This window comes from Macaca nemestrina, chromosome 10 (assembly GCF_043159975.1).
Source record: "Macaca nemestrina isolate mMacNem1 chromosome 10, mMacNem.hap1, whole genome shotgun sequence".
In the NCBI taxonomy this organism is placed as follows: Eukaryota; Metazoa; Chordata; class Mammalia; order Primates; family Cercopithecidae; genus Macaca; species Macaca nemestrina.
The window spans coordinates 139,373,676-139,400,852 of record NC_092134.1 but is presented as its reverse complement, the minus strand read 5'-3'; the positions used below and the strand labels follow the sequence as shown (position 1 = coordinate 139,400,852).

Genomic DNA, 27,177 nt, shown 5'->3' with positions numbered 1-27,177 from the left:
TCCCACCATCTTGGGTTCCCTGACAGACCTGTCCCTGCCTCAATCTACAGGAAGCACTGGGAGTACCTGAAGGGAGAACTTTCCCTGAAAACAGCCAGAGACAAAGGAGTTAAGTAGAACTACAATCCCTAACCCTGGAAACTGCTCTGTAACTCAATCAAAGGAGACACCAAATCAGAGTGGCTATTCAGCAACACCATATTGTAGGAGCTTCACTCCACAGGTTTCCCAGGCACAAAGCCCAAGTCAGCCTTCCCGCGCTGCCAGGATAACCTCTTTGGTACCTCTCCCACTCAGCATGGGCAGTGTTCTAATTATTTACTGGAGCTAAGAAAAACCTGAGTGTAAGGCACCATCTAGTGCTTAAAAGGAGGCAGGCCTAGTGGGTAAAAAAAGATACTCAATAGCTAAATTACGAAGAATCTCTAATCTCTCTATACTACAACTTGTTGTATCTATAAGATGTTTTCGTAAGTCTTGCGGTAACCATAATGCAAAAACCTATAACAGACCCACTAAAAATAAAAAGCAATGAGTTAAAACATAAAACCAAGGAAATGACTTACCCAGAAAGGAAGATGTATAAGAAAGGAAGAGAGCAGTTACGAAACAACCAGAAAATAAGCAACAAAATGAACTAGCAAGGACGACCTTATAAATAATAACCCTAAATGCAAATAGATTCACTTCTCGAATTAAAGAGCACAGAGTGGCTGAATGGGGAAAAAAAAATTCAAAATATATGATACTTACAAGAAACCGACCTCACCTATAAAGACACACATGAGGATGAAAGTGAAGGGATAAAGATATTCCATGCAATTGGAAAACAAAGAAGAGCAAAGAGTAGCCATATTTATAAAGAGATAAAATAGACTATGAACAAGGCCTGTATAAAGAGATAAAGAAGGTCAATAAATAATGACAATAGGGTCAACTAAGCAAGTGGACATAATAAGTATCTATGCACTCAACACCCGAGATCTTAAGCATATAAAACAAACATTAATAGACTTAAAGTGAGGGGCAGACTGCAATACAGCAAAAGCAATAAACTTTAAAAAATAATAATAATAAAAAGTAAGGGACTTCCAGACAGAAAATCAGCAGCAACAACAACAAAAAACCACATCAGATTTAAATTACACACTATATCAAATAGGCCTGTCATTTACAGAACATTTCACCCAATTGCTGCAGAATACACATTCTTTTCATCAACACAGGAAATATTCTTCAGAATAGGCCATATCTTAGGTCACAAAAAGTCTCAACAAAAAAGCAGAAATCATATCAATTATCTTTTCTGACCACAATGAAATGAAACTAGAAACCAAAGAAAGGAGGAACTTTGGAAACTATACAAAAACATGGAAATTAAACAACATGCTCCAAAATGACCAACTAGCCAATGAAGAAATTAGGAAGGAAATTTAAAATTTCTTAAAGCAAATGAAAGTGGAGATACAAAATACCAAAAGCTATGGAATACAATAAAAGCAGTACTAAAAGAGAAGTTTATAGCAATAAACATCTGTATCAAAAAAGTACACTTTAAAAAAAGAAGAAAACAACAACAATCTAACAATGCACACCTTAAAGAACTAGAAAAGCAAAAATAAACCAAATCCAAAATTAACAGAAGGAAGGAAATAATAAATACCAGAGCATAAAAAAAAATTGAGACTTAAAAAGCAAAACCACATTTTTCAAAACATAAACAAAAATTGACAATTCTTAGTCTTAGCGAGACTAAGAAAAAAAAGAGAAGATCCAAATAAATAAAATCAGAAATGAAAACGGTGACAAATGAGACCAGAATAAATACAAAGAATTATTACAGACTATTATAAACAACACGCCAACAAACTGGAAAACCAAGAAGAAACTGAAAAATTCCTGGACATATTCAATCTACTATGATTAAATCATAAAGAAATAGAAAATTTGGGCTGGGAGCAGTAGCTCACGCCTGTAATCCCAGCACTTTGGGAGGCCGAGGTAGGTGGATCACAAGGTCAGGAGATCGAGAGCATCCTGGCTAACACGGTGAAACCCCATCTCTACTAAAAATACAAAACAAATTAGCCAGGTGTGGTGGCAGGCACCTGTAGTCCCAGCTACTTGGGAGGCTGAGTCAGGAAAATGGCATGAACCCGGGAGGCAGAGCTTGCAGTGAGCCAAGACTGTGCCACTGCACTCCAGCCTGGGCAACAGAGCAAGACTCCGTCTCAAAAAACAAAAGAAAGAAAGAAATAGAAAACTTGAACAGGTTGGGTGCAGTGGCTCATGCCTTTAATCCCAGCACTTTGGGAGGCTGAGGTAGGAGGATCATTTGTGGCCAGGAGTTCAAGACCAGCCTAGGCAACATAGCAAAACTCTGTCTCTGCACAAAATTTAAAAATTAGCTGGGCATGTGCCTGTGGTCCCAAATACCTGGGAGGCTGAGGTGGGAGTGGGAGTATCACTTGAGCTCCAGCATTTAAAGCTGCAGTGAGCTATGACTGCACCACTGCACTCCAGCCTGGCCAACAGGGAGAGATCATGTAGGAAGAAAGAAAAAGAAAAGAGAAGAAGAGAAAAAAGAGGAAAAATAAAGAAAATTAAAACCTAAACAAACCAATAACAAGTAACAAGATTGAAGCTATAATTATGTCTCCCAACAAAGAAAAGCTCAGGACCTGATGGCTTCACTGCTGAATTCTACCAAACATTTAAAGAACTAATGCCAATTCTACTCAAACTCTTCAAAAACACTGAAAAGGAAGAAATACTTCAAACTCATTCTACGAGACAGCATTATCCTTATATCAAAACCCAATAGGGACACAACAAAGAAAACCATGGGCCAGTATCACCCACGAACATAGATGCAAAAATCCTCAATAAAATATGAGCAAACTGAATTCAACAACACATTAAAAAAATCATTCACCATGATCAAGTGGGATTCACATCCCAAGGATGCAAGGATGGTTCAACATACGCAAATCAATCAGCATGGCAGATCACAACAGAACCAAGAAGAAAAACCATATAATCATTTTAATAGATGCTTTAAAAGCATTTGATAAAATTCAACATCTTCTTATAATAAAAACCCTCAACGAACTGGATATAGAAGAAACATATCTATTAAGGCCAGATGACAAACCCACAGCTAACATCACACTAAATGGGAAAAAATTAAAAGCCTTTCCTCTAAAATCTGGAACAAGACAAGGATGTCCAGTTTCACTACTGTTACTCAACACGATATTGGAAGTCCTAGCAAGAGTTAGGCAAGAAAGAGAAATAAATGGCAACCAAATTGGAGAAAAAGAAGTAAAATTTTCTTTGTTGACAGAAGACATAATCCTATTCTTAAAGAAACCTAAAAACTCCATCAAAAACTTGTTAGAACTGATAAATTCAGTAAAATTGCAGGATACAAAATCAACATACAAAAAATCAGCAGCATTTATATATGCCAAGAGCAAACAATCTAAAAAAGAAATCAAAAAAGCAATTCAATTTACAATAGCTACAAATAATATAAAATACATAGAAGTCAATTTAAAATGAAAGATCTCTACAGGAAAAACTATAAAATGCTTATGAAAGAAATTAAAGACATAACAAATGGAAAGACATTCCATGCTCACGAATTGAAACAATTAATATTGTTAAAATGACAATACCGCCCAAAGCAATTTACAGGTTCAACATAATCCCTATCAAAATACCAATGACATTCTTCACAGAAACAAACAAACAAAAAGTCCTAAAATTTATATAGAACCACAAAAGACCCTGAATAGCTAAAGCAATCTTGAGCAAAAATAAGGCTGGAAGTCTCACATTACCCGACTTCAAAATATACTACAAAGCTATAGTAATGAAATCAGCATGATACTTGCATAAAAACAGACACATAGACCAATGGAACAGAATAGAGAACCCAGATATAAATCCACACATTTACAGCTAACTCATTTCAACAAAGTCACCAAGAACATAGAATGGGAACAGTCTATTTAATAAATGGTGCTGGAAAAACTGGATAAAGACTATCCAATTTGCAGAAAAATAAAACTATACCACTATCTCTAGCCATATTAAAAAATCAAATCAAATTTAAAGACTTAAATCTAAGATTTGAAACTATGAAACTACTAAAAGAAAACATTGGGGAAATCAGAACATTGGTCTGGGCAAGATTTTTTGTGTAAGACCTCAAAAGCACTGCAACCAAAGCAAAAATGGATCACTGGAATTACATCAAACTAAAAAGAGTCTACACAACAAAGGAAACAATCAACAAAGTGAAGAAACAAGTCACAGAATGGGAGAAAATATGTGCAAACTATCAATGTGGCAACTGATTAATAATAAGAATATATAAGGAGCTCAAATAATTCAACAGCAAAAGAAAAAAAAAACCCCACAAATAATCCAATTTAAAAGCGGGCAAAAGACCTGAATAGATATTTCTCACAAGACATACAAATTGCCAACAGGTATATGAGAAAATGTTCAAAACCACTAATTTTCAGAGAAATGCAAACCAAAACCACAATGAGACATCATCTCACTTCAGTTAAAACAGCTTTTATAAGAAGACAAAGAATAACAAATGCTAGCAAGGACGTGGAGAAAATGGAACCCTCGTATACTGTTGGTGGGAATGTAAATAAGAAGTCACCATGGAAAACTATGGAGATGCCTCAGGAAAAAAAAAAAAAAAAAAAAAAGAACTAACATATTATCCAGCAATGCCACTACTGAGTATATACCTAAAAGAAAAAAAAAAATCAATATAGTGAAGAGATATCTGCACTCCCATGTTTACTGCAGAATGATTCGTAATAGCCAACACAGGGAATCAACCTAAGTATCCATCCATGGATAAATGGATAAAGAAAATCTGGTTTTTATACACAATGGATTATCCAGCTGTAAAAAAAGAATGGAGTCATGACATGGGCAGCAACATGGATAGAATGAGAATTCATTATGTTAAGTAAAATAAGCCGAGCACAGAAAGACAAATATCACCTGTTCTCATTTATATGTGGGAGCTAAATAAGTGGAACTCATGAAGAGACAAAGTAGATTGGTGGTTACCAGAGGCTGGGAAGGGCAGGGGGAGAGAGTGATTAAAAGAGGTTGATTAATGGGTAAAAATATACAGTTAGATATAAGAAATAAGACCTAGAAGTAATAAGACCTAGTGTTCAACAGATCAGTAGGGTGACTGTAGTTTATAATAATCTATTGTACATTTCAAAATAGCTAGAAGGGAATAATTTGAATGGTTTCTAGCATAAAGAAGACAAGTATTTAAGGTGATAGAGATCACATTACCCTGATTTCATATGTAAATTTTATGTGAATTTATTAAATTATCATGTGTCCTGAAAATATGTATGTCTATTATGTATCAACTTTTTAAATATGTATTTAATTGTATAATTATGCCTATAATATACAGAATTGTTAAATATACAATAGCAGCACCAAGAAGGCAGGTGGGAACAAAGATATATTGGAGAAGGAAATAACACCATATGGTAACTCAAATCCACAAGAAGAATCACAGTAAATAAGAAGGTATATGTAATAAATTAAATATGTAGATGCTACACACTTGTTCTCCCCTTTTTCTATCAGCTTCCTTAAAAGACATACAATTATGTAAAGTAATGATAAAAATGTATAGTTGGGTTGGTAACACATATAGACATAATATATATAGCATAATATATATCAGTTGAACACCCCTAATCCAAAAATCTAAAATCAGAAATCCTTCAAAATTCGAAACTTTTTGAGCCTTTACATAAGGCCATGAGCAGAAAATTCTACTCCTGACCTCATGTGATGGGTCACAGTCAAAATGAAAGAGTTTAATATACAGTTTATCCAAGGGAAAAAATACTTTCCCAAGCCCCTTCAGCTGTAATATATATTTTCCTCACATGTCCAGATTCCCCCACGTAAGCATGTCCACAAAGGGTAGATGTGCCATACATGCAGGCTAGACAGCATATCTGCAGGCTGGATGTGCCAATGGCAGGTTCCTCACAATGCCCCACAAAAGGCCAATATCTATGTGCATTACTGTGTTTTTTTCTTATTCTCTGGTCTGCAGTATAAAGATACTATTGACAAGGTCAGAAAGGCCTGCAGATACCACTATGGATAATAATGATAAGAAAAAAAGGAAAGCATTTATATTTATCTACAGAACAGAAAGTCAAGCTGTTATACCAACTGGGCAGCAGTGTTAAGTCTGAATCTTACAGAAGAGTATGGTGTTGAAATGACCACTATATATATGATCTGAAGAAACAGAAGGACCAACTATAAAAGTTCTATGTTGAAAGTAATGAACAGAAGTTAATAAAAATAGAAAACTCCTGCAAAAAGCTAAAAACGAAATCTTGCTCAAGTATTGAAAGGGTAGTCCACCAGAATCACAGGGAATCCATGCCACTTAATAGTATGCTGATCATGAAATAACGAAAGGTCGTGATGAACTGAAAATTGAAAAGAACACTGAATATTCAACGGGCATGCCATGGAAATTTAAGAAAAGATACAGCACTGGTGCGGGGGGGGGGGGGGGTCCATTCCAAAATGGCCAAACAGGAACAGCTCTGGTCTGCAGCTCCCAGCGTGACTGATGCAGAAGATGGGTAATTTCTGCATTTCCAACTGAGGTACCTGGTTCATCTCACTGGGACTGGTTGGACAGTGGGTACAGCCCACAGAGGGTGAGCCAAAGCAGGGCAGGGCATCGCCTCACCCAGGAAGCACAAGGGTTGAGGGATTTCCCTTTCCTAGCCAAGGGAAGCTGTGACAGACTGTACCGGTAAAATCAGGACACTGCTACCCAAATACTGCGCTTTTCCAATGGTCTTAGCAAACGGCACACCAGGAGATTATATCCCACGCCTGGCTCAGCGGGTCCCACGCCCATGGAGCCTTGCACACTGCTAGCGCAGCAGTCCGAGATCAAACTGTGAGGCAGCAGCCTGGCTGGGGGAAGGGCATCTGCCATTGCTGAGGCTTGAGTAGGTAAACAAAGCGGCCGGGAAGCTTGAACTGGGTGGAGCCCAGCGCAGTTCAAGAAGGCCTGCCTGCCTCTCTAGACTCCACCTCTGGAGGCAGGAAATAGCTGAACAAAAGGCAGCAGAAACTTCTGCAGACTTAAATGTCCCTGTCTGACAGCTCTGAAGAGAGCAGTGGTTCTCCCAGCATGGTATTTGAGCTCTGAGAACAGACAGACTGCCTCCTCAAGTGGGTCCCTGACCCCCATGTAGCCTAACTGGGAGACACCTCCCAGTAGAGGCCGATTTACACCTCATACAGCCAGGTGCCCCTCTGAGACGAAGCTTCCAAGAGGAAGGATCAGGCAGCAATATTTGCTGTTCTGCAATATTTGCTGCTCTGCAGCCTGCGCTGGAATACCTAGGCAAACAGGGTCTGGAGTGGACCTACAACAAACTCCAACAGACCTGCAGCTGAGGGACCTGACTGTTAGAAGGAAAACTAACAAAGAGAAAGGAATAGCATCAACGTCAACAAAAAGGACATCCACACCAAAACCCCATCTGTAGGTCACCAGCATCAAAGACCAAAGGTAGATAAAACCACAAAGATGCAGAGAAACCAGAGCAGAAAAGCTGAAAATTCTAAAAACCAGAGCTCCTCTTCTCCTCCAAAGGATCGCAGCTCCTCACCAGCAATGGAAAAAAGCTGGACAGAGAATGACTTTGACGAGCTGACAGAAATAGGCTTCAGAAGGTCGGTAATAACAAACTTCTCCGAGCTAAAGGAGGATGTTTGAACCCATCGCAAGGAAGCTAAAAACCGTGAAAAAAGATTATACAAATGGCTAACTAGAATAAACAGTGTAGAGAAGACCTTAAATGACCTGATGGAGCTGAAAACCATGGCATGAGAACTATGTGACGCATGCACAAGCTTCAGTAGCCGATTTGATCAAGTGGAAGAAAGGGTATCAGTGACGGAAGATCAAATTAAGGAAATGAAGCGAGAAGAGAAGTTTGGAGGAAAAAGAAACGAACAAAGTCTCCAAAAAATGTGGGACTATGTGAAAAGACCAAATCTACGTTTGATTGGTGTACCTGAAAGTGACGAGGATAATGGAACCAAGCTGGAAAATACTCTTCAGGATATTATCCAGGAGAACTTCCCCAACCTAGCAAGGCAGGCCAACATTCAAATTCAGGAAATGCAGAGAACACCACAAAGATATTCCTCGAGACAAGCAACCCCAAGATACATAATTATCAGATTCACCAAGGTTGAAATGAAGGAAAAAATGTTAAGGGCAGCCAGAGAGAAAGGTCTGGTTACCCACAAAGGGAAGCCCATCAGACTAACAGTGCATCTCTCAGCAGAAACTCTACAAGCCAGAAAAGAGTGGGGGCCAATATTCAACATTCTTAAAGAAAAGACTTTTCAACCCAGAATTTAATATCCAGCCAAATTAAGCTTCATAAGTGAAGGAGAAATAAAATCCCTTACAGACAAGCAAATGCTGAGAGATTTTGTCACCACCAGGCCTGCCTTACAAGAGCTCCTGAAGGAAGCACTAAACATAGAAAGGAACAACCGGTACCAGCCACTGTAAAAACATGTCAAACAGTAAAAACCATCGATGCTAGGAAGAAATTACATCAACTAACGGGCAAAATAACCAATTAACATCATAACGACAGGATCAGATTCACAGATAACAATATTAACCTTAAATATAAATGGGCTAAATACCCCAATTAAAAGACACAGACAGGCAAATTGGATAAAGAGTCAAGACCCATCAGTGTGCCGTATTCAGAAGACCCATCTCACGTGCAGAGACACACACAGGCTCAAAATAAAGGGATGGAGGAAGATCTACCAAGCAAATGGAAAGCAAAAAAAAAGCAGGGGTTGCAATCCTAGTCTCTGATAAAACAGACTTTAAACCAACAAAGATCAAAAGAGACAAAGAAGGCCATTACACAATGGTAAAGGGATCAATTCAACAAGAAGAGCTAACTATCCTAAATATATATGCACCTAATACAGGAGCACCCAGATTCATAAAGTAAGTTCTTAGAGACCCTACAAAGAGACTTAGACTCCCACACAATAATAATGGGAGACTTAACACCCCACTGTCAATATTAGATAGGTCAATGAGACAGAAGGTTAACAAGGATATCCAGGACTTGAACTCAGCTCTGCACCAAGCAGACCTAATAGACATCTACGGAACTCTCCACCCCAAATCAACAGGATATACATTCTCCTCAGCACCACATCACACTTATTCCACAATTGACCACATAGTTGGAAGTAAAGCACTCCTCAGCAAATGTAAAAGAACAGAAATCATAACAAACTGTCTCTCAGACCACAGTGCAATCAAATTAGAACACAGGATTAAGAAACTCACTCAAAACCGCTCAACTACATGGAAACTGAACAATCTGCTCCTGAATGACTACTGGGTAAATAATGAAATGAAGGCAGAAATAAAGATGTTCTTTGAAACCAATGAGAACAAAGACACAACGTACAAGAATCTCTGGGACACATTTAAAGCAGTGTGTAGAGGGAAATTTATAGCACTAAATGCCCACAAGAGAAAGCAGGAAAGATCTAAAATCGACAACCTAACATCACAATTAAAAGAACTAGAGAAGCAAGAGCAAACACATTCAAAACCTAGCAGAAGGCAAGAAATAACTAAGATCAGAGCAGAACTGAAGGAGATAGAGACACAAAAAAACCCTTCAAAAAAATAAATGAATCCAGGAGCTCGTTTTTTGAAAAGATCAAGAAAATAGACAGACCACTAGCAAAACTAATAAAGAAGAAAAGAGAGAAGAATCAAATAGATGTAATAAAAAATGATAAAGGAGATATCACCACCAATCCCACAGAAATACAAACTACCATCAGAGAATACTATAAACATCTCTATGCAAATAAACTAGAAAATCTAGAAGAAATGGATAAATTCCTGGACACATACACCCTCCCAAGACTAAACCAGAAAGAAGTTGAATCCCTGAATAGACCAATAACAGGCTCTGAAATTGAGGCAATAATTAATATTTTACCAACCAAAAAAAGTCCAGGACCAGCAGATTTACAGTCAAATTCTACCAGAGGTACAAAGAAGAGCTAGTACCATTCCTTGTGAAACTATTCCAATCAATAGAAAAAAAGGAATCCTCCCTAACTTATTTTATGAGGCCAGCATCATCCTGATACCAAAGCCTCGCAGAGACACACACACACAAAAGAGAATTTTAGACCAATATCCCTGATGAATATCGATGCAAAAATCCTCAACAAAGTACTGGCAAACCGAATCCAGCAGCACATCAAAAAGGTTATCCACCAAGATCAAGTTGGTTTCATCCCTGGGATGCAAGGCTAGTTCAACATATGCAAATCAATAAACATAATCCATCACATAAACAGAACCAAACACAAAAACCACATGATTATCTCAACAGATGCAGAAAAGGCCTTCGACAAAATTCAACAGCCCTTCATGCTAAACACTCTCAATAAACTAGGTATTGATGGAACGTATCTCAAAATAATAAGAGCTATTTATCACAAGCCCACAGCCAATATCATACTGATTGGGCAAAAACTGGAAGCATTCCCTTTGAAAACTGGCACACGACAGGGATGCCCTCTCTTACCACTCCTGTTCAACATAGTGTTGGAAGTTCTGGCCAGGGCAATTAGGCAAGAGAAAAAAATAAAGGGTATTCAATTAGAAAAAGAGGAAGTCAAAGTGTCCCTGTTTGCAGATGACATGATTGAATATTTAGAAAACCCCATCATCTCAGCCCAAAATCTTAAGCTGATAAGCAACTTCAGCAAAGTCTCAGGATACAAAATCAATGTGCAAAAATCACAAGTATTCCTATATACCAATAACAGAGAGCCAAATCATGAGTGAACTCCCATTCACAATTGCTACAAAGAGAATAAAATACCTAGGAATCCAACTTACAAGGGATGTGAAGGACCTCTTCAAGGAGAACTACAAACCACTGCTCAACGAAATAAAAGAGGACACAAACAAATGGAAGAACATTCCATGCTCATGGACAGGAAGAATCAATATCGTGAAAATGGCCATACTGCCCAAGGTAATTTATAGATTCAATGCCATCCCCATCAAGCTACCAATGACTTTCTTCACACAATTAGAAAAAACTACTTTAAAGTTCATACGGAACCAAAAAACAGCCCGCATTGCCAAGATAATCCTAAGCAAAAAGAACAAAACTGGAGGCATCCTGCTACCTGATTTCAAACTATACTACAAGGCTACACTAACCAAAACAGCATGATACTGGTACCAAAATAGAAATATAGACCAATGGAACAGAATAGAGGTCTCAGAAATAACACTACACATCTATAACCATCTTATCTTTGACAAACCTGACAAAAACAGGAAATGGGGAAAGGATTCCCTATTTAATAAATGGTGCTGGGAAAACTGGCTAGCCATATGTAGAAAGCCGAAACTGGATCCCTTCCTTACACCTTATACAAAAACTAATTCAAGATGGATTAAAGACTTAAATGTTAGACCTAAAACCATAAAAACTCTAGGAGAAAATCTAGGCAATACCATTCAGGACACAGGCATGAGCAAGGACTTCATGACTAAAACACCAAAAGCAATGGCAACAGAAGCCAAAATTGACAAATGGGATCTAACTAAAGAGCTTCTGCACAGCAAAAGAAACTACCATCATAGTGAGGCAACCTACAGAATGGGAGAAAAATTTTGCCATCTACCCATCTGACAAAGGGCTAATATCCAGAATCTACAAAGAACTTAAACAAATTTACAAGAAAAAAATCAAACAACCCCATCAAAAAGTAAGCAAAGGATATGAACAGACACTTTTCAAAAGGAGACATTTATGCAGCCAACAGACACATGAAAAAATGCTCATCATCACTGGTCATCAGAGAAATGCAAATCAAAACCACAATGAGATACCATCTCACACCAGTTAGAATGGCGATCATTAAAAAGTCAGGAAACAACAGGTGCTGGAGAGGATGTGGAGAAATAGGAACGCTTTTACAGTGTTGCTGGGAGTGTAAACTAGTTCAACCATTGTGGAAGACAGTGTGGCAATTCCTCAAGGATCTAGAACTACAAATACCATTTGACCCAGCGATCCCATTACTGGGTATATACCCAAAGGAGTATAAATCATTCTACTATAAAGACACATGCACACATATGTTTATTGTGGCACTATTCACAATAGCAAAGACTTTGAACCAACTCAAATGTCCATCAATGATAGACTGGATTAAGAAAATGTGGCACATATACACCATGGAATACTATGCAGCCATAAAAAAGGGTGAGTTCACGTCCTTTTGCAACGACATAGATGAAGCTGGAAACTATCATTCTGAGCAAACTATCACAAGGACAGAAAACCAAACACCGCATGTTCTCACTCATAGGTGGGAACTGAACAATGAGAACACTTGGACACAGGGTAGGGAACATCACACACCAGGGCCTGCTGTGGGTGGCGGGATGGGGGAGGGATAGCATTAGGAGAAATACCTAATGTAAATGATGAGTTAATGGGTACAGCAAACCAACATGGCACATGCATACATATGTAACAAACCTGCACATTGTGCACATGTACCCTGGAACTTAAAGTATAATAATAAGAAAAAAAGATACAGCATTAAATTTTTAAAGACATGTAGGGATAAAACATGGTGATCACGAAGCAACAGAGAAATTCTTTGATGAGTTTGCCAAGGTCATTGCTAATAAACATCTGACACTAGAACAAGTCTATAATGCTGATGAAACATCACTGTTTTGACATTATTGTCCCAGAAAGACACCAATTACAGCTGCTGAGACGGCCCTTACAGGAATTAAAGATGCCAAGTACAGAATAACTGCTGGGTTATGCTAATACACACATAAGTGTAAACTTGCTTTGACAGGTAAAACCTCATGTTCTCACTGTATTCAAGGAGTGAATTTCTTACTAGTCTACTATTATGTTAAAAAAAAAAAAAAAGGGAAAAGAAAAGGCATGCATCACCAGAAACCTCTTTTCTGACTAGTTTCACAAACATTTTGTACTAGCGGCTCATGCTTACTGCAGTGAAGCTGGACTGGGTAAGAACTATAAGATTTTGTTATTCCTTGACAACTGGTCTCATCATCCTCCAACTGAAATTCCCCATCAAAAAAAAATGTTTATACCATGTGCTTTCCCTGAAATGTGACTTCATTAATTAAGCCATATGACCAGGATATCCTTAGATCAATAAAGAGTAAATATAAAAATATATTCTTGAATAGCGTACTAGCAATAGCGAACAGAAATATGGGTGTAGAAAGTTTTCAAAAGCAGTTTAGTGTGGAGGATGCCATATATGCAGTTGCCAACACTCAGAACACAATGACTGAAGACAGAGTCGCTCTGGCCTGTGACTATGTTCAGTGTTGATGATGAGCAATTGGTGATTTCAAAGGATTCTGTATATCATCCAAGGGAAAAAAAAAAAAAAAAAAAGATGTATAACCTCCTTACATATGCAAAAAATGTACCTCCAGAGTCTATCGGTAAGCTGGAAGAAGTGAATATCGAAGATGTTTCTAATATTGATAACGAGGCTCCAGTTGTTCATTCAGTATCAATGGTGAAATAGTTAAAATGGTTCTGAATCAAGGTGATTTGATAACAAGTGATGAAGATAACATTAACAATGCAGAGAAAGTGGCTGTAGATAACATGATAAAACATGTGATGAGATTACTAAAGGTCTGGAGCAGTGTGCATTCACACCAAACAAGAATTCATGTCAATTTATAACATCAAAGAAAGATATCTAAGACAAAAACCATTGTTAATGAGGTAGATGACTCTAAACGAAACATTTTTAAAAGCCATTCAGCAAAATGCTTCCTCATCTCTATAGGACCCGCTACTTGGTCCCTCAATCACTTCTGATGTTTTACCTAAAGTCAAAAAATACAGTGTATAGGAACATTTTAATCAAGACACAGCATCATAAGTGGAGACAAAGCTTGCCACTGTTTGCAGCTGCTGTTGTTTAACATCTGATAAACATATTCTGGTTATGCTATTGCACTGCTTAGTTATCCTGAACATATTATTTTTTTACTGTATTAAATGCATGTCATACTTTTTACTGTTAAGAATTTATGTATGAATATTCAGACTGGGTGTGGTGGCTCACGCCTGTAATCCCAGCACCCTGGGAGGCCCAGGTGTGTGGATCACTTGAGGTCAGGAGTTCAAGACAAGCCTGGCCAACATAGTGAAACTCTATTAAAAAAAAAAAAAAAAAAATTAGCCCAGTGTGGTGGTGTGCACCTGTAATCCCAGTTACTTGGGAGACTGAGGCACGAGAATCATTTGAACCCAGGAGCTGGGGGTCACAGTGAGCCAAGACCATGTCACTGCATTCCAGCCTGGGCGACAGAGTGAGACTCTGTCTCAAAAAAAAAAAAAAAAGAACTTATGTATGAATAAGGTAAGAAAATGAATGCTTATTGGTAGCATGTAAATTCAGAGTCAGAAATGATAATGCCAAATCACCACAGATTTGTCCACATGGGTGGTAGAGATATGACATCTTTGCATTCTAATGGATCAGTGTATACTTTGTTTCACGCACAAAAGTATGAAAAATGTTATATAAAATTACCTTTGAACTATGTGTATAAGGCGTATATGAAACATAAATTCATGTTTAGAATTGGGTACTATCTCCAAGATACATTATTATATAGAGGCGAATATTCCAACATTTAAAAAAAGTAAATAGAAAACAAAAAGTAAAATGGCAGATGTAGGCCGGGCGCGGTGGCTCACACCTGTAATCCCAGCACTTTGGGAGGCAGAGGTGGGCGGATCACGAGGTCAGGAAATTGAGACCACCTGGCTAACACGCTGAAACCCCGTCTCTACCAAAAATACAAAAAAATTAGGCAGGTGTGGTGGAGGGCGCCTGTAGCCCCGGCTACTCCAAAGGCTGAAGCAGGAGAATGGCATGAACCTGGGAGGCGGAGCTTGCAGTGAGCCGAGATCGTGACACTGAACTCCAGCCTGGGTGACCAAGCGAGACTCAGTGCCTAACCAATGCTACCTAACACTACACCAAAGAAAACAAGCAGATGGAAAATACATGAAAAGATGTTCAACATCATTAGTCATTAGAGAAATACAAATTTTAAAATTTGAAAACAATTTTGCTCAGTCAGGCGTAGTGGCTCATCTCTATAATCACAGAACTTTGGGAGACTGCAGCCAGAAGACTGAGACCAGGAGTTTTAGACTAGATCACTTGAAGTCAGTAGTTTGAGACTAGCCTGGGGAACATAGCAAAACCTCATCTCTACAAAAAATTTAAAAATTAGCCGGGCATGGTAGCACGCACTTATAGTCCCAGCTACTTGGGAGACAAGAAAGAGGATTGCTTGAGCCCAGGAGTTCAATGTTACAATGAGCTATGATCACACCACTGCACTACAGCCTAGGCAACCAAGCATGACTCCGTCTCAAAAAAATAAAAAAAATATATATTTTTTCTATTTTTTCACCTGGAAATTTGTACTTTTAGATTCTGCATTTAGGTCTATGATCCATTTTTAGTAAATTTTTATAGTATATAAATTTTTATATACATTAGTATATTTTATATACTATATATAGACTATATATGTTATATACTATATAATATACTATATAATTTTTATAGTATAGCAAAGTATGAAGTGAAGTTCATTTTTCTGCATATAGGTATCCAATTGTTTCAGCATCATTAGTTAAAACTGTCCTTTTCCCACTGAATCTTACCTTTATTTAAAAACTCATGTGTTTGTGGCCCTATTTTTTATTCTATTCCATTCCATTAATTAACTTCCCTAACTTGATGCCAATACTACACCGTTTTGATTATTGTTGTTTCACACTGAATCATTAAATCAGATAGCATTAGCTCTCCAAATTTGTTCTTTTTCAGAATTGCTTTGGCTATTATAGGTCCTTTGATTTTATTTTTACTGGGATTGCATAGAATTATCAATCTGTCTGGAGAAAATTGGCATCTTAACAATATTGAGTATTCTAACCCATGAATAAATTATATCTCTCAACTTATTTAGGTCTTAATTTTTTCAAGAATATTTTGTAAGTTTCAATGTACAGATATTGCAAATCTTTTATGCTACTTTCAGGCTTACTTATTTCACATTTTTGACAGTAATGTAAGTGGAACTGCATTTCAAAAGTCAATTTCTGATTATACATTGCTAGCATATAGACAGATACACTGATTTTTGTATATGAATTCTGTATCTAGCAACCTTATGAAACTCATTTATTAGTTCTAAGAGCTTTTTAAAGATTCCATCAGATTTTTACACAGGCATCATATCATCTGAATAAAGACAGCTTTCTTTCTTTCTTCTAAGATTTAGATGCCTTTTTTCCTTTCCTTTTTCCTTAGAACTTCTAGTAGAATACTGAATAAAAAATGGATATCATTGCCTTGTTCTTGATCTTAGGGAGAAAGTAGTCTTTCACCATTAAGTTGTTAGATAAAGGTATTCTGAAGATGCCCTTTATGTCAGGGGTCCCTAAGACAACCCTCAGGGTTGATGATTTGCTAGGACTCACAGACTCAAAAGTTGCTCTACTCATGGTTACACTTTATTACAGTGAAAGAACACAGAGTAAAATCAGCAAAGGGGAAAAGCACATGGGGTGAAGTCTAGAAGAAACTACATACAAGCTTCCAAGTGTCCCTTCCCAGTGTAGTCACATGGAACACACTTCATTCTCCCAACTATGTACGACAATATGTGCAAAGTGTTACCAACCAAGGAGGTTCACTTGAGCCAAAGTGTACAGGGTTTTTACTGGGTATCAGTCATGTAAACATAACAGCACCTGTGTGACTGACCTTTTACTGAAGTTCCAGATTCCCAGAGGGAAAGCAGGTCTTCACCATAAACCGCATTGCTAGTATAAATAATCTGGACAAACTGGTATAGCACAGCTCAAGGACTCAGGCATGCAAATACACTATTAAGACAAAAAATTTCAAGAGCTTAGTTCCCTGGAGGTGAGCAAAGGACAGTCATGGAAACAAGCTTAAGAATGGACAAGGTTTGAACAACCCCAGCCTGCTGAGTTAACCCCCTTCCAGACACCTTTCATTAAGCTGAGCAAGTTCCTTTCTATTCCTAGGTTGCCGAGAATTTTAATCAGGAGTCGATATTCGATTTTGTCAAAGGCTTTTTCTGCAGGTACTGGAATCACCATATAGTTTTTCATTTTAGTTTGTTTACCTGGTGAATTACATTGATTGCTGTTCAAACATTAAACCAACCTTGCATTCCTGGAATAAACACCAGTTGGTCATGATGTATTAATCCTTTTATATATGTTAGAATTGAGTTGCTGAAATTCTGTTTAAAATTGTGGACATATGTTCATGTAGGATACTGGTCTGTAGTTTTCTATGATGGGTTTTGAAATAAAGGTATGACAGCCTTATGAAATGAACTGTTAAGTATTACCACCTCTTCAATTTTCTAAAATTGTGTTAATTAGTATGATTTCTTCCTTAAATATTTGGTAGAATTCACCACTGAAACCATCTGGACCTAGAATTTTCTTTAAGGATGATTTTTTCCTGCAAATTCAAATTCTTTAACAGATGTTAGACTATTTGTGTTATGTTTCTTCAGTGAGCTTTAGTAGTTTATGTCTCTCTAGGAATATGTCCATTTGATCTAAGTTGCCATACTGCTTGATATAAAGTTGTTCATAACATTCCTTTATTATCCTTTTAATGTCTTTAGAATATGTAGTGATGTCACCTCTCTCATTCTTAATATTGGTAACTTGTGTCTTTTTCTCCTGATCTGTTGGGCTAGAAACTTATTAATAGTATTGATGTTCTCAAAGAACTAGCTTTCGGTTTCACTGATTTTCACTGTTATTTTCTGTTGTAGTGATTTCCACTCTAACCTTTATTTCCTTGCTCCTGTTTAACTTCCTCTTCTTTTTCTAGTTTCTTAGAAAGCTGTGATTATTGATTTGTAACATTTCTTCTTTTCCAATATAGCCATTAATTTAGCTACAAATTTCCCTCTAAGTACTGCTTTGGCATCATCTACAAATTTGATATGTTATGTTTTCATACTTTCTATTTTCTCTTTTCATTTCTTTAACCCATGGGTTACCTTAAAGTGTTATTTATTTACCAAATGCTTGGGAATTTTACAGATCTTTCTGTTACTGGTTTCTAACTTAACTCCATTTAGGTCAGAAAGTACATCTTGCATGACTTCAGTTCTTTCAAATGTACTGAGACATGTTTTATGGGCCAGAATATGGTGTATCTTTTTACACGTTCTCTATGTAGTTGGAAAAAAAGAAAACCCATGTATTTCAGCTGTTGATGGGTGAACTGTTCTATAAATGCCAAGCAGATCAAGTTAGTTGATAGTGGTGTTAAAGTTTTTTATACTGTTGCTCATTTTCAATATACTTATTCCATCAATTATTTGGAGAAAACTAGTGAAATCTCCAGTATAATTGGGTATCTATTTCTTATTGCTATTCTATTGATTTTGTTTCATGCATTTTAAAGCTCTAATACAAGATGTCTAAAATATCCAGGATTGTTTCTGGTTAACTGATCTCTTTTATCATTCTTTATCCTTGATAATATCATTATCTCTGAAATCTACCTTAACAATAATAAACCATTCACACTTTTTCTTCATTAGTGTTAGCACTGTGTATCTTCATTCAGTTTTATTCTATTCACGTCTTTATATTCAAAGTGTATTTCTTACAGACAACTTATACTTGGGTCTCGTTTTTTTTTTAATCCAGTCTGAAAATCTATGTCTTTTAATTGGAGTGTTTGGTCTATTTGTATGTAGTATGATTATTGATATGGTTAGCTTTAAGTTTACCATCTTGTTATTTGCTTTTTTTTTTTTTTTTTTTTTTTTGGGTCCCACCTGTTCTTTGTTCTGTTTTTCTTCTTTTTCTATCTTCTTTCAGATTGAGTGCTTTTAGGATTTCATCTTGTCTCCTTTGGTGGCATATTAACTGTAATTATTTGTCTACATAATATGTTTATTTCTTCACTTTCTATGCTATCACTCACTCCAATTTAACTTTTCTAGCTGATCCAAACTTTCCCACCCATCATCACTTAAAAACAAACAAAAGATACTTCCTAGGATGTCTAATGAACTTCACATTACTAAATCCTATGCTCTTTCAGTCCTCATCTTACTTATCTCACGGTAACATTTCACAGTTTGTCCTCTGTCCTGAATCACTCTTCTCTTGGTTTCTATGACATGACACTCTTCAGATCATCTTATTTTTTTGACCATAAATTCTCAGTCTCCTTTCACTTTGACTTCTCCTCAGCTTGTAACTTTTAGAGTTCCTCATGGCTCAGTCCTAGCCCTTCTTGTTTTCTCTCAGAATCTTCAAAGGATGGTCCTCAGGGATTATGAGATCATTCAAACGCATTTTCAGGGGCAAAGTAATGAAATAAATTTGTCGACATACATTTTGAAAAGTTGAAATGTAAGATTAATGATGATCTGCATGAAAAATCACTTTATTTTCTTTAAAGTTATCATTCACTATAATATTCCATTGTATTCACTCTCTGTTGATACATTTCACATCAGCCATAGTTAGCATTTACTTAAATACAGTAGTATAAAACTCAAGGAAACTTTCAGATTATTTTCATGCAAAGCACAAAGTCCATTTGCTTTGTTGATAAGGATAAAGAAGAAACCAAGAGAAAAGACGCATTCCTCGGTGAAAACAGGTGAAGATTCTTGATACTGCTGAGAAGCTAGTCAATTCAAATTTAATGCCTGAGAAGAAACAAACTATTGACCAAAATTCTTTATTAAATGATTCTATTCGATGTCTTATATTGTCATGCAACAAAATATAGCAAAGCAATTACTATCACGTGAGTGTTTCAGTATATATTTTGTTTTACAATTGGACAAACTACCTGTGGAGAAAATATAAATCAGTGCTTGACACATATATAGTATATAAGGTAAAAATAACAACTTTTGTTCCACATATCAGTGAAAACTTATAGTACAGGGAAGACAGTTCTTATTTAGACAATGATACTTTTGTGAGCTATGACATAAGTTGAAAAAGGTGTAAGACATTCAAAACTGACAGAGCAAGAAGTATACAAATAGCAAAAACATACACTGTTATATTACTAAAAGATTCTTTATATGAAATAGGAGTCAACAATATGCCTCCTGATTATAATTGAGTGTTGAAGGAAATAATGGAAATTAAACATCATCAAATATTGACTATTCAGAGTACATGCTCTCAGATGTTGCAGAAGGAAATGGCAGCGTTTGCAAGATTATTCTTCCCACGCAAGTTTGCTGGCTGTCAAGGAAAAAGGTGCTGACAAGTTTCTGAAAGGAGGGATGAGATTTAAAAAAACAAAAAAAATTCTTCATAATGTTGACAATACCAAAAAGTAATTCTGTTTTCTAGAGGCCTGCTTAAGTGGAGTATAGCAGAGATATATCTAGAATTTTAAATAGTGTGAACCTACTACTTCAGGGCCAAAATACCCTGATTTTTAATGCTGAGAATAAGATATATTTTTCAAAGTCAGCAAGCTATGCTGCAAATGGCTCAATTGCTAGGATGTGATTCCTTCCCAAAACCTGATGGTTTTCTTCACTCATCAGAGAGTGAGACTGATTACACTATTGTGTGTATAAAGAACATGACTAAATGTGAAAACAAAACATGGGAAAATACTTTCCAGATACTGAAGAAGTCAGAAAATGACTTAAGAATCCATTTGTTACTATTTTCCAAACATTCAGGCTGGATGAAACATTCACCCTAATATTATAGGCTTGTCAGTCGAGCAACTGAAAGAGCACAGGATATAGTCTTCAGGGAGAAATCTTCCAATAACTTCTCAGTCTGTGTTTAACCTTGATATTCCAAAACATCTGACAGGGCCAGCAAACACAAGTTGCAATTTCTGATAATCTATAATTGTGGCATAACATTTCCTAATTTAGTAGACATATGGAGTAATCAAAGTGTGGTCTAATCTTCATCTCAAACTATCATCAAATTAGATACAAGTACTTTGTAAGAAGCTGCAAAAAAAAATCATCCTTCTCAATGATAATAAAAACATTAATTTCTAAAATACTGTTTTATTGGGGGCTGGGCACGGTGATTCACGCCTGTAATCCCACGACTTTGGGAGGCCTAGGCGGGTGGATCACTTGAGGTCAGGAGTTTAAGACCAGCCTGGCCAAAACAGTGAAACCCTGTCTCTACTAAAAATACAAAAATTAGCCAGGTGTGGTGGTGCACACCTGTAGTTCTAGCTACTCAGGAGGCTGAGGCAGGAGAATCACTTGAACCCAGGAGGCAGAGGTTGCAGTTAGCTGAGATCATGCCACTGCACTCCAGCCTGGGTGACAGACTATAGACACTGAGGCTCAAATTTCAATTTCCAGCCCAGCCTTCTCTGAGCTCCAGACTTACCTACCTAACCAACTACCTTCCAAACTTTACTACTTGATGCCTCATAAGCACATTAAACATAGTGAGTTAAAAAACAAACTCCTGTTATCTTCCATATGGCTTTCCCTTTTCCAAGCTCAGTGAAAACATCTTGTTCCTGGCTGCCTGTGCCAGAAAGCTAAGTCATCATCTAAGATGCAGCTTGAATTGATCTTCTCTCTCTCTCCCCACTTAGTAATCACCTTCATAGGTGACTTCATAGTCACACCACATAGTCCAAGTCACCTTCATCTCTACCCTGGATTATACTGTAACCTATTAGTCTTCCTACAGCCTCTTATCCCCCTCAGCATTAGTTTTCTTTTGCTGCTAGAACAAATTACCACAAACGCAGTTGCTTAAAAACAACACTAATTTATTTTCTTACATTTCTGTAGAAATCCTGCATGCATCTCAATGGGCTAAAATCAAGTTGAGTTTGATTCCCTTCTGAAGGTTGTAGGAGAGAATCTATTTCTGTGGTTTTTCAAGCTTCTAGAAGCTACCCACATACCTTGGCTTGTGACCTCCTTCCTTCATCTCCAAAGCCAGCCATGTTGTATCTCTTTGACCATTCTTCCATAGTCACTCCATGTCTTTTGTCCCCATGTTCTACTTTTAAGGACCCTTGTGATTACCTTGGGCCCCCCCCGCCCCCAGATAATCCAAGATAATCTCTTTATCTTAAGGTCAGCCAATTAGCTAATCACCTCCCCTTTGACATGTAACGACATATTCACAGATTCTGGGTATTAAGATGTGGTTATCTTTGGGAGGCCATTATTATGTCTACCATATTTTCGAATACATAAACTCATTTTCTACACAGCAGCCAGAGTAATCTTTTTAAAAACATAAATATGTTCATGACACTTCCTTCAATGTGTTACCACTCCTCTAAGGATAAAGTTTAAAATATTAATCATGTGCCACAAATCCATGCATGGCCTGGTTCCCACCTCCTGGGCTTGTCTTCTGGCACACTGTGTCCCAGTCACATAGGCTTCTCTCTTTTTCTCAAGCACCAAGCTCCTTTCTGCCTCAGGATCTTTGCTCACACTATCTCTGCTGTCTGAACAGCTCTCCCTACCTTCCAGCCAACCTTTACCTAGCTAATGCTTGCTCAATCCTTCAGATCTCTATAAAAGTTACTTTCACAGGGTGGCCTTTCCTGATTGCCCACTCTAGTACCAGCTCCCCCTACACTGTCACAGTACTCTTTTTCTTTCCTATCTTTTTATCACATTAAATGTTATCTGCGTAATTATTTGTTTAATGTCTGCCTGCCTGCACCAGACTGCAAACCCATAAAGGCTGGGACCTAGTCTGTTCTGTTCACCACTGTAATCCCTGGGACTTCGCACCAACTAGCTTGCAATACGTGCTCAATAAATAAGTGAGTGCCATTATATGTTATTATATGACCAGCAGGCAGGTAAAGTATATGCAGTGTGGATATGCTGGACAAAGGCATGATTCATGGCCCCAGGCAGGATGGAGTACAATGGCATGAGATTTTATCACACTACACAGTACAGTATGCAACTTAAAAGTTATTCATTGTTCATTTCCGGAATTTTCCATTTCATATTTTCAGACTGCAGCTGACTTCTGGTAACTGAAATTGTGATAAGTGAAACCAGGAAAGTGAAACTAAAATAAACTAACAAATTACTAGAGAAACCCACATGTAGAATGTTGATTTTTAAAACCAAATTGTGCTTATCAATAGCACTCATATGCTCATAGGAAGAAAAACTATTAGTAGTAACAAAATACAATAGCAATAAGACAAATATGTCTTATTTGGGTGACAAAAGAAGAATGTGGGAGGATCTGTGGAGGGTTCCCCACTTTTAACAAAAGTCGGCCTGCTCTGCTGAAATTAAGCAAAATCACACGGGTGATTTCAAAGAAAACCCATTTCTTACAAAGAAATGAGATAATGATATAACAAACCAAGTATATAAGACATTCATTAATGCCTTTATAATTCTCACAAACACACAAATAATCCAATAGCAAATTCTGATGTATGTGTGACGGAGGAGGGAAAATTCATAGTAGGAGCAAAGAATTATCTCTGGTCCATGCTCATGCAACCACCATCATGAATTCAACAAATATTTATTGAGTGCCTACTATGTGTCAGGCTCTGTTCTCTAGTTGAAGATACTATAGGAAAAATAACAGAGAAAAATCCCTGTCCATATGGAGCTTACAATATAGTGAAAGATTTAAAACCCTGAGTAAGACATATACTTGGGTGATTAAAGGGTTTGTTATGGAAAATTTAAGGACTGATAACAAAAATGGAGCATATAGTTACATAAAGATATACACAGATATAAATACAAAATGAAGGCTGCTGATGACAGATAGTGAAACTGAATATATAAGCAGAGAGTGCATTCTCATTATTCTAAATTATTTTTGCTAAAATCAAATACAAGTAATTACTTTCCTCTAATGTGGCTTGATGAGAGTATTATATGTATGAATCAAAAATACTAAGATGATGACTATTGTTATATGATGCACAAGAAGGAATCATAATGTGCAACCAACAAATCCAGACTAACAGACTAGTTTCTACTGGATAAAAACTTAACTTGAAAACTTAGGGAAATGTACTGATAAACTTTCTAACTTATCTGGAAATATATTACAGAAATGAGAGGGGAAGAATACTGATTATAGGAAATTATTGCAAATATGGAAATTAGGGGTCATTAAAGTAAATTTACGCAGTTATCTCAGCATGGGGTAGTTTTGTATGTTTCATATACAATTATGCATTGCATAAAAGCTTTCAGTCAACCATGGATTGCATATACAACAGAAAGATTATAATACTTTATTTTACTGTACCTTTTCTATGTTTAGATACATAAATACTTTCCATTGTGTTACAAATGCCTACAGTACTCAGTACAATAATATGCTGTACAGATTTCTAGGTTAAGAGCAATAGACTATTCCATATAGCCTTAGGTGTGTAGTAGGCTTATAAAAGTTCACTCTATGATGTTCGCACAATGAAAAAATTACCCAACAACCAATTTCTCAGAACGTATCCCCATTGTTAAGAGGCGCACGACTGTATTTAGTCCAACAACCTGCTGAAATATGATTCTGTCATTTTTCCAGTCAACTCCTAAGTTGTAAATACCATACATCTGCCATCTTACCAGGCAGTTTCAACCATAACAACAGAAGAATACTCTTGGCAAATAGATCCCACTCTCTGAGGGTTGTGTTGGGGCTCAGAAAATGCTACCCAGAAGTATGACACTTTGGCATGCTGAGTACTTCGAACTAAAAGAGATTGGAAGGCCTCAGCAGCAGCCTCGGAAGCAAAGTCTCCCTCTGATCTTCTCTTACCCTTCTGTCTCCTGCCCATCTTTCGCCCCTGAAGTGAGTCACAGAAACCAGAATTCTTCTTCCCCAAGGTGAGTGATAGAAACTAGAATCCCTCTCCTACAAAGCAAGCCATAAAAACTGGAACTATTACTGTAACCTTTCCCTGCCCTTCTCTGTAGGAACTGGCCATAAAGAAATTCTCTAACCTACCTTGCCTGATAGCAGGTCGCTAAGACCCTCATTCCAGAAGGGTCCTTCCTCCTCTGTAGGAGGAAGAAATGATACACAGAGAGGTCAAGAAGAATCTGAACAAACAGGCCTTGCTGGGTTTCCTCCCTCAGTTTATTAACATGAGAGTATATCCTTTGTCCGCTCACATTTTTATACAGTTGTCTATGCCTCATGGGTCCTACGCATAAAAATAGAGATCTCCCTGGTCTCTGAAGTGCCGGGTGGCGTAAAACTTTGATTAGATCTGCTATGCTTTACCTTGTTAACCTATCTTCTGTTTCAAGGAGCGGTGGCTGTGATCCTTACAATGGGTGGTGAGGAAAAGTATTACACTTTTCCGTCCCTACGTTGCACTTTAAATAAATAAATGTATAAAAGCAAAGTAGACAAAAATACATGAAGTCACAATGAAAATACCAGAGTCAACCAAGGAAGAAGGCAGACTTGCAGTTGAAATGTCCCAGATCATCACTTTGTCCACTGAACGAAAACATCTAAGAACATAACAGTCCATACTCCAAGTTTTAAACGGCTGTCCACCAAGAAGGGAAAAGGAGAACTGACGGCTCCTCTTAGGCCCATTCAAGACAAGGGGGTCGAATTCCCTTGCTTTAGACGGATGGGACTGGCAGGTAAACCTGAGGCAAATGACTGACTACAGGTTCCAAGGCCAGTTACTCCAATTAGAAAGCAAAACACAAAGTTTCAAAAAACAGTGAAGGGAGTCGGGAGGCTGAGGCACGAGAATCGCTTGAACCCGGGAGACGGAGGTTGCGGTGAGCCGAGATCGCGCCACTGCACTCCAGCCTGGGCGACAGTGCGAGACTCCGTCTCAAAAACAACAACAAAAAAAAACGGTGAAGGCATGAGGCTGAAACATCACAGGAAGTAAAATAAATAACTGTGACAAGAAAACAATAACGCATTGGAGAATCCACCGAGGCACTTCCACTGCTGAAAAAGGTAGAGGTTGCAGAAGCCAAAAGGCCCCGGCACTCCGGTCCCGGAACTCAACACCCGGACTGAAGCCAGCGCGGGGAAGCAGTTCCGGTGGCCCCTTCCCGCCCCTCGCTCATCAACCCCGCCCACTGGGCCCGCCCCGTCCCGCCCGGCTACTCACCGGATTCGCTTCCCACATAACAGTGACAAAATCGAGCGGAGAGAGGCTGTGGGAAGGGGCTAGCCGCGGGGCCTGGTGTTGGATTTTTTTTTTTTCCGCGGGTCCCCGGGAGCGAAGGGACGGAGAGGAAACCTTTACGAAGGCCTTCCTTCTCCCCCTCCCTGTCACAAGCCAGCGTTTACAGACCACCCAACCTCCCGACTTCCGCCCGACGCTGGCCAATCAGAGCTGTCCCCGCCCCACTCCCACAAGCTCGCCCCGCCCCTGCACGCTTATCCGTACGCGCGCGGGCGGTCGTCCTGGGCGGGGCTTGCGAGTATCTGTCTTATGAAGGAGTTTAAAGGGTTTCTGGTCCAACTACAGCACCCAGTGATCTTAAAGCCACGGCTGGCTGTATTTCTTTCCTATGAAACAGATTTTTATTGATCACCGTGTAACGGCCAAGAGTCACACAGGCCTGGCGATGGCATTTGGGGGAAACTTCATGATCTTTCAATATCTTCATCCTCAAAATGGAGATGGTAGTAGTATCTCCCTAAGAGTGAGATTATTGAAAGCATTTAGCACAGTATTTGGTACACAGAGTTCAATAAGTGAAGGTTATTTGCTCACAAGGGAACCTTTACATACGGTCCCTGCCCTCACGAATTTTATAATCTAGAAGAGAAAGCAAAAAGTAAGTAATTTAGAAAAGTTAAAAAGTGCAATATGATTTATAGGTAATCTGGTGAATAGAGAGTTCTATCCGAGCATATTTACCTAGGG

General features: G+C 37.9%; 1 protein-coding gene across 4 annotated transcripts in view; it reads right to left on the bottom strand.

The window, feature by feature from the left end:
• LOC105484142 (poly(ADP-ribose) polymerase family member 11) overlaps positions 1-26,621 on the bottom strand; it is a 56,604-nt gene extending 29,983 nt beyond the window's left edge. Inside the window, exons 1-2 of one of the 4 annotated variants that reach the window (XM_011745483.3) lie at positions 26,413-26,621; positions 17,032-17,153 (exon numbers count right to left, since the gene is read on the bottom strand). Coding sequence is in view for 1 of the 4 variants with exons in the window: in XM_011745478.3 (XP_011743780.1) it covers positions 26,413-26,430 (18 nt within the window). In the remaining 3 variants the exon portion in view is untranslated. Of the gene's footprint in view, positions 1-17,031; positions 17,154-25,550; positions 26,333-26,412 lie in introns of those variants that run through there. The other 3 variants (XM_011745479.3, XM_011745478.3, XM_011745482.3) reach the window with 3 other exon arrangements.
• Positions 26,622-27,177: the final 556 nt, after the last annotated feature.